Genomic DNA, 9,208 nt, shown 5'->3' with positions numbered 1-9,208 from the left:
ATTTATCAATATTACCTATTGCCCACAACTGTGTGGCAGATTGTAATATCTATCAATAAATAAATCTATCAATCTTAAAAAAAAATTTTTTATTTATTGAATTAAATATTTACCAAAGTCATGAAGTTTTAAAATGTCATATTTTAATTCTCTTTACAGTCTACATACCATTAGGATTTTATAAAAAATAATAGATGACTGAAATGGAGGAACAAATTTTATTTTACATTTTCATAATTTGGCCTAAGTAATTGACATTGTTTGCAATGGAAAATATATATATTTGGGTGTTTTGTATGTATAATATATAAATATAATATAATATAATATAAATAAAAATAAAATAATAAGGAAAAGCGCATGTTACATCAGGACGTTGTTTTTATTTAACTGTAGTAAACTTAATAAAGTAATTGAAATTAGCCTTGTACATTAACGTTAATTTGCATGTTCTTCAACGTTATAATTTTTTCCTTTGTTTTTGTTACAGAACATGCCTTCCAGTGCCGATGTTCAGCAGGAACGACTTCAGCATCTGGTCGGTGTTGAAGAACAGTATCGGTAAGGAGCTCTCAAAGATCACGATGCCGGTCGTCTTCAACGAGCCACTGTCCTTCCTCCAGAGGATGGTAGAGTACATGGAGTACGCCCACCTCCTCAACACCGCCTCGGAGCTAAGCGACCCCATCGAGCGGATGCAGGTAATTGCCTGCCTATACTAATTGTTCCATGGATCATCATCTTGAAAGTTCATTGTGCAATGGCTTAGATCGTAATTAGGCTGTGTAATGCGTGAAAGTTAATTACTAGTCTATGCCTTATTACTTTCAAGCAATATTTTTAAAGTTCTTGCAGAAAATGAAAATGTATATTCTGTTGTATGACTTACAGGTGTCAAAATTATTGTTAGAAAATTGTCAGATAACGGATAGATCATACTCCCTATGCGTCTGGCGGTTTGATGATAGGCTTGAATCATTTTAAACAACACCTATTATAGGTTATAATAATACTCTCATTACAACGAGGAATCTGTGAGGCACTAAAAATATTTTTGAAATTCTTTAAATAACAAATTATCGCGATAAACGCTCCAAATTATTACACAATCGTTCATATAAATAAATTTTGATGTAGCGATCAAATTAATCTCAAAACTATCTGTCACTTTTTCTTTCTTAATTGAGTTATTGTTATCAATGGATTCAGAATGGCAATCTGAATTCTTCTAGGGCACTTGAAGACGAAAATAACGTTGAATATCTAATGTAGTTTTTAGCGTTATATCTCTCTGAAAGAATGCAGATTTAGTTAACTCAGATAAAAAAGTAATTCTTTTTTATTTCTTTTTTTAGTTTTTCTTGTAGACGATCTACTTATCCTTCGAACGATCATTCTGAAAGTTCCGATATATGAATAGTTTTTTACCGATCCAAACACCTAAGAAAAAGTAAACATGCTACCTGTTTACTTTACAGGTTTTTACCTGCGCAAAAACTTTTTAAAAAAATGGTATTTTTATTTAGATATTGGACAGATCCTATTTGTACTCGGGCCCGATTTTTTATACTAGTGGCATCGGTGTAGAAACACTATAAAACAAAAAAAAAAAGGATTAAATCAGTCAATTTGTATGTTTGTTTCAATATATATGTTCCGAGGGTCATCGTTAGATAACTTGAGATTGTCTTGTAATCTACTAATGGATAAATTTTAATTGTGCATTTCCATTATTGCAGAATCATACTTTAAGTTAAAAGTTCAAAATTACTAATTTATAAAATATTTAATTTTTTTAATTCAATCCTTCGTGTGATACAACTAATTTCGTTAATTGGTTTGGTTTTTCGTTTCTTGCGATTCCTTAATACTTGGGATTTTTCTTTCTCTCCAAGGGTAGAGCAAATGCGGGTGAGCCTGATCAGTAAAGTGGCCACCCTTGTCCCGATTCGCTAATTAATTGGTTTTCCTAATTAACTCTCATCTCTTTAGGTAATTGGTTGGCCCGGTAAATTACTTTATCCTGATGTTATATATTCACACAGTCTACAGTACAGTCCTGTTTTTGTCTCAGTTGGTGGATTTCGAGAAACTTTTTTGTAATCGTCATTGGTTCCTCAGCGCTCAATTAGGTCATTTTTAAAATGATTTTAATTTATACGCCAAGCATTAAAACTATTCATCTTAGAGATAATTCGATTCAGTAGGTGCTGAAACCATCGGGAGGGGCATTATGCCATTTTTTTATTTTAAATACTTTGTTATTAAGGAGGTAATTGTTTACAGTCTACGTATGATTTTATTACATTAATTTGATTTATTTATTAAATACTTATATTGAAATAATTGAATCGAATGCTAATGATAATAATTATCACTAATAAATTAACTGAAAGGATCGTTTTAGTTGATTTTGGTGATACAACTTTGCCAAATTTGTTCTGTGAGGTAATTAATAATTTATCTATTACAAGGAAGGGGACGCCCTATCCGCTGGCGGACCAACCCCTATTTTACTAATTATACAACTGTTCATTTAATTGTATTACTCGTTTCTTATTTATTATTCCACTTTACATTTAAAATAAAATATTACATGGTGATCACTAAAAACTTTTTTTATATAATAGAGAGATTAATTCATTTTATCCAATTAAATAATTCTATCAGAACGCCCTACAGTTTCTGAATTTCATTTACTTTGTATACCAATTCAACGTATAGTCGTTTTTATTGTTTGAATAAAATAATTTATTTGAAAGTAAAGTCTCAAACATTCTTTATTATTACTTTAAATTCCTACGTTCCATCCAACCTGGCCATTCTCAAAAACAATCTTAAATATAAATATACACCACAAATCCAAAATTTAAAAACTTTTTGCAGGCTATTCTACCCAGGCCGATAAATTTACTCCAATAAACAGATTTTTTTCACTTTTAAAACTTTTAATTACAGATTAACTTAACACTATTATCACACATTGCGATCCTTGAAAATGGCCAGGTTGATTGAAACTTTGGATACTTAAAATAATAATCAAGGATGTTTGGGACTTAACTTGGATGCAAATTATTTTGTTAAAGTAAATAAATAAAACCAGTCTCGAAGAAGGATGGAAGATTATATATAAATTCGTGTTTATTGTTAATTTAGATTTTAATGTAGTACACTATTTTTTAAATATTTTTAAGTCCCTCTGTTTTTTTTAAATTTTATACGTCCTGAATTTGATTGAAGTTTTCTTACTCCGATGGTTTTGTCCTTATGTTCGATAAAAAAATATAAAAGAAACTTGGATAATATTGTTATATAATTTTATAATAAACTTCAGTTAATGATCTAAACAAGTTTTCCTAAGTTCCAGAGTAATAAATATTGTATAAAAAAAAACAACATAAATTCAGAGTTTAAGATTACTTGTGCGTTTCCTTCACTTCAATCCAATATATCTCTGAGATGAACTTAGCAGAGGCGTGGTAATGGGATTGGTTCTTCTGATAGCTTATAGGAGTTAATAACAACTTCAGTGGAGACATGGGATGGAGTTCGGCAACATGTAATGATGTTGATTTGAAGGGTTGTGCTTGTCATTTCAAACATTTAGATATATCAGCGGCTGAAAGGCTGAATTGATTATAAAAGAAAAAGGTTGGAAAAACAAATTATTGTTATTTCAGTATATATGTATATGTATTGTATGTATGTCCGATCATAGATTGAGTTACCACTCATGCTGTGTATTGTAGCAACCCAATGTAATTGGGCAGGATGGATAAATAAAGCATTTCTCTCTAATGATAAAAATAAGATATTCTAAAAAAAAAAAAAATTGTTAGCTCTAAAAAACAAGAAAGATTGGAAGAAAAAGATGTACATTAAAACTGACATCTTTTATTGCACATTAAATTATTTTTTTATAAATTCATTTATTTCTCCAAGATAACACCTCAAATATTAACTGATTTATAAAAAAGTTTCATATCACAATAATTTCTGAAAAATACATATGAATGAAGGTTCCTAAACACAATAATAAAAATAATAATCCATGATAATAAAAGTTGAATTGTATGATTTTTAAAATATAAAATCATGTATATATTTCAACCTTAAATCACCTAAACATTTATCTCGGATAACTTATTCCAATAAAAACAAACGAATGACATTATCAAACAAAAAAAATTGATTTATCAGAGAGTCATCAGTTTATATTTTTAAAATCCTGAGATCATTATCAGCAATTAGTAAGTCGATAAGTTATCTGCTGACTCATAGAAACTTATCAAACTTTTAACTATCCTGTTATTTTTATTTAATCTTTCTAATCAGTAAATATTGAAAATATACCTTGCAACACTTAAATATAAACCTCCCGTTTATAGTAAAATCATAATAGTTGTAATAGACCATTCTAAAAATACATTTTTGTTATAAAGAAATTGCTTGAATTTTTTTGTGCGTTTAATAGGAAGGTTTTTATTTTAATATAATAACGCTCCTTATGCTAATAGATGTTGATAACGAATCTGGTAGAATTTGGTGTGGTTTGTGTTGTATAAACGAAATTTGGAAGGTAGAGAATATCCGTCATAAAATATCTCACTTATGCCTGTTGTTAAGATAAGTTAAAAATTTACGAAGCTATGAGGTCTTTTTAAATTATCTAACATGGCTCTGCGTTATCGGACATGTCACGTGTCTAACAAATATTTTTAATGTTATTTAATGGAAAGTACGCACATATAACAGACCCGACGCATCGTATACTTCCTATTAAATAAACTAGTGCTTATTTTAGATAGTGTTAAAATACCTTAATATTTCATTCAGGAAATTTATCGCTTTAAAGGTTTCAGATTTTTAAATTCAAATAAAAAATTATTAAACTATGAGAACTCTTAAATTAGTTTTAATTCATGATTACGTTGATACTTAAAAAAAAACAAGAATAATGATTAAAGTTAGTGTTTAAAATAATACATTCTATCACTTACTCTTCAAAATTATTTTTGTTTCTAATTTCCTTATTACGTTTTTCGTATAAAGAAGTTTTATATTTACCATTTTTTTTTTTTATCATTTGACTCTAGGTATAATAAATTATGTATTGTAAATTATTAATAATAAGATAAAAAACGCATATGGAATCCTCCCTCTCTTTATCGTTTTTTCTACATTTTCTTTCTTTATTTAAATCTAAAAATGAAAAACAGTATAACTGAACGCCTGTATTTTTTTTTTAATTGCTTTTGATTTGCCTTTATTGGTTCATAATTTGATCAATTTTACAACATCCAGTCAGTATCTAGTTGAATTCTATTTGCTATATAGATATTTTATCCAGATAATTGATTCTTGGAGAATTTCAGAGAATAGGTTTTGATTAAACCATTATGAAGTGTAGGGATTTCATTCTTTAATGCAAATTCAGATGAACATTCGGATGAATGAACATTTATTGGGGAGTGGAATTTTGTGTAGAGCATCGGTCTCATGTTGAACGAATTCAGTACAATTCTTTTATTAATTGTTACTATAGTTTTACTTTAATGTAATTATTTGGTTTTAGATCGGTAGACGCTTTTTGTGTCTAATTAATTTTTAAAAATAGATAAATAAATGTAAACTGGTATTATGCTTCAAGTGGTTAGAGATTAGTAGATGGGTGCCCATAAGTTTTATAATGCATCTTTAATGCACCATAACACCTGTTCCCTACTGGTGGTCCACGAGAAGTCTAGTCAAGGCATTTTTGTAAGAGTTTATAACAATAAATAACTATTTTATTAATTATTGTTCCTGATGTCAGGGTGTTAGCTGGAAGATTTTACAATTTAACTGCGGAATGAAAGTGACTCAAAATACACCTTTGACAAATCCAACTCAGTGAGAGATCTCCTACTAGTTGAGAGTGGGGCTGAGTTACACATGTTTCAGTTTCCAACTTAGTGGTTCCTAGACTTTTCCAGGTTGGGAATCTTGGCTCTAGTGGTTAAGTATGCGATTGGTTATTTTTATTTTTTGATAATGTAGTTAGGTATGGAATGGATATAATTATGAAAATGAAAATTTGTACCGCCACATCCTATGAAGGAAAAGGAGAAAAAGTCTTATTTAACTATCAAAAAAGAAAAATTAATTAGTGTATTCTGAAAACAATTTAATAAAAGTTGGGGCTATTGAAGCCGTCGGTGAAAATCCCCTTTTTATTCGTTCTTTCCCTCCTCTTTAGCGTTGAATTTAATAAAAGAGAGTTTTCGAACCTGACAGGGAAAACATTCCATTTAAATTACGAAATTAGTATTTCATGGAACCCTAGCATTCCCGGTTATTCAATTTATTCAGTGGAATCACAATCAATTTTTTTTTTTTTTATAAATTTATTTATTGATATTTACAATTGTACATAAAATACATCAAGTAAATGATTGATACATTGAGTAAATCATAAAGGTATTGTACAAGCATGTAGAGAAACTACCCAATGGTAGCACTCTAAAAACATTTTTACAATATAAGGTCTCGAGGCCATCTTCTTTCCAGACGCCTTGAAGGATTGTCCGGAATAAAAGAGGAAGCAAGATTAGAAACTAATGGGTTTGAGTGGTTAGGAAGGATTGATATCTGGTTCGGGCTAGATCGTTATCGGGTTACCAATGGAACATTAAGGTTTTTGTGGATGATTTTATTTGTGACAAAGTAGAGAGCATTTAGGATTTTACGAAGGATTTTGGATTGTAAGGATTGGATACGAGAGGAATTCGAAGGTTTAGTGGAGCCCCAAAGCTCAACGCCGTATGTCCAGATAGGCTTTATGATTGTCATGTATATCAGTCTTTTGTAATGAATGGGAAGTTTGGACAGTTTGTCTAGTAAGTGCTGTTATAGTCGAAATCGACGTGCAGTCTCCTGTCGTGTGAAGATTCCAGGTTAGTCAGTCGTTTGTCCAGATGTAGTCCAAGGTAGGGGATCTGTTCTACAGGGGTAAAAAGCAACATTACTGAAGTATGCTGTAGGGCAGCCAGTAGGTTTACGACGTAGGGTAAAGGTAATTTGATGGGATTTGTTGGAATTTATTTTAATCCTCCAATTACACCATTCTTGGAGGGCTGTGATATGGGATTGATATGATCAATTTCACATTGCTGTTTTTACAAAATGCTAGTTTGCAGTAGTACCCAAAGATAATATATATTTGTAAATGAAAATAGAAATCTGTACCACTACAACCCATGAAGGGGTTCAGTACTTTGTAACGAAGTACTGTATACCCAATTAATATTTTCCATTTTTTGAGACTTGGTAAACTCTATAGGTCTCCCCGAACCCACGCCTTCAGTAGCGGAATAAAGATATAATTATAACTAAATATATATGCATAGAATATAACTAAATATGTACCCATATAATTTTATAACTAATTATTAACTTATATAAATATTAATAATATAGATAATAATATATAAATTTATATGCATATATAACTAAATATATATGCATATACCCCAAAGATATAAGTATAATTAAGTATATATGTATTCATTACATTTTGTGTACACAGCATCAGAATAAAATTATGTATATGTATATAAGATATAATACACATTCTCTATAAAATCAAATAGACTATTGTAATAATAAATCAAACGAAAACAAGATTAAAATAGTAAACTTCTTAGAAATATCTATAATTGTTTAAACTCAGCCTTTTGTTTATTGTAAATAGGTGCGATAGAACGATGCAGTAATATCTGAATGGATAATTCTAAATATGATTAAAAAATTTCAAATTCTAAAATTGATTAAAAAATAAAATTTTATTCCATTTTTTTTAAATTTATTTAATGTGATTTACAACTGTAAAAATAATAAATTTTTGTATGTTTCATATACATTTGGAAATCTTGGGAAAGAACCACCCATTGGTGGTACTTCTAATATTAATTTAAATTTGAAGGTCCCGTGGCCATATTCTTTTCAGACGCCTCAGAGGATTATCAGGGATTGCTAAGGATGAAAGATTAAGAATTAATGGGTTAGGATGGTTAAGGAGTTGGGAATGAAAAGACGCATATCTGTTTCGGCCGAATCTGCAACGAATAGGATGTTAAGGTCTTTGTGAATGAATTTATTTGTAACGTAATAAGGAGCATCAAGGATTTTACGTAGGATTTTGGATTGTAAGGATTGGATGCGGGAGGAATTTGATGGTTTGGTTGCGCCCCAGAGCTCAATTCCATATGTCCAGATTGGTCTGATTATCGTAGTGTATACTAATTTTTTGTAGTGAATGGGAAGTTTAGCGCGTTTGTCAAGGAAGTGTTGTAGCAATCGGAATCTACGAGCAGTTTCTTGTCGTTTGAGTCTTGTGTGTGGATTCCAAGTAAATCCCTTGTCAAGATGGAGTCCTAAGTATCGAATCTGTTCAACAGGCGTTAGTGGAGTATTTAAAAAGGATACTGTAGGACAGAAGGGTAGAGATTCCAGAATGATAAGTATAAATAATATTCAGGATTTATTTATTTTATTTTTTCAAATGCATATAATGGGTTTTCAACTGAGTTGCATTCAAGGTTCGCCTCAGTGAAGGATTACTCTGTTTTTAATTACAACAAGCCTCAAGGCTATTTTATTTATTGATGATTTTTTATGTACTAAGATGATGAATCAGCATTCAGCTATCATAGTTTCTGCTTGTGTTGTAAATATAAGCCTGCTAGATAATTAGGTAATTATTTAAGATAGGGCCTTTGGGTTTGTGTTGGTTATTTCCGCCTTGAGCTCCTTCAAAGGGTCCATCCCTAACTTAATCCGGCCATGATGAGATATGCATGAGATATGAACTTTGAGCCTGGGCCAAAGGAAAATATTCATTAACTAGTAGGTTAGGTTAGGCAAAGGGATCTCGTTGCTTGTCGTCATGAATATGCAAAATGGTGGCCTGTATTCGGGGTCGGTTGTAAGTTGATAAAGTTTGTTACTACCTCCTTCAGTGCAATAAATCACCAACATCCAAGGAAGGAGATGTTTACTCCATTTATTAAATAACTAATTTTAGTTTATTATTCTGTGGAATCCAAGAAGTCTTCTTAGGGTCGGATTTATAGGCATAATATAGACAATAGGGGCATATTATAGAAAAAAATATTTGTTTATGTAATGAGGAAAATTGTTATTTTATATAGTTAAAAATGGTTGTTTT

The 9,208-nt window shown here is 30.3% G+C and overlaps 1 protein-coding gene across 3 annotated transcripts in view; it reads left to right on the top strand.

Annotated features, from left to right (window-relative positions):
- The window catches only part of LOC112210040 (oxysterol-binding protein-related protein 1), a 276,142-nt gene that overhangs the window by 215,362 nt on the left and 51,572 nt on the right, over positions 1-9,208 (top strand). For all 3 annotated transcript variants that reach the window (XM_067048631.1, XM_067048632.1, XM_067048630.1), the window contains exon 14: positions 491-701. In XM_067048631.1, coding sequence (XP_066904732.1) covers positions 491-701 — 211 coding nt within the window. The remainder of the gene's footprint in view (positions 1-490; positions 702-9,208) is intronic.

The sequence above is a fragment of the Halyomorpha halys genome, unplaced genomic scaffold (assembly GCF_000696795.3).
Source record: "Halyomorpha halys isolate HHAL.00 unplaced genomic scaffold, Hhal_1.1 Scaffold302.1, whole genome shotgun sequence".
Classification (NCBI taxonomy): Eukaryota; Metazoa; Arthropoda; class Insecta; order Hemiptera; family Pentatomidae; genus Halyomorpha; species Halyomorpha halys.
The sequence above is the reverse complement of the archived record's forward strand: the minus strand, read 5'-3'. Positions and strand labels throughout refer to the sequence as shown.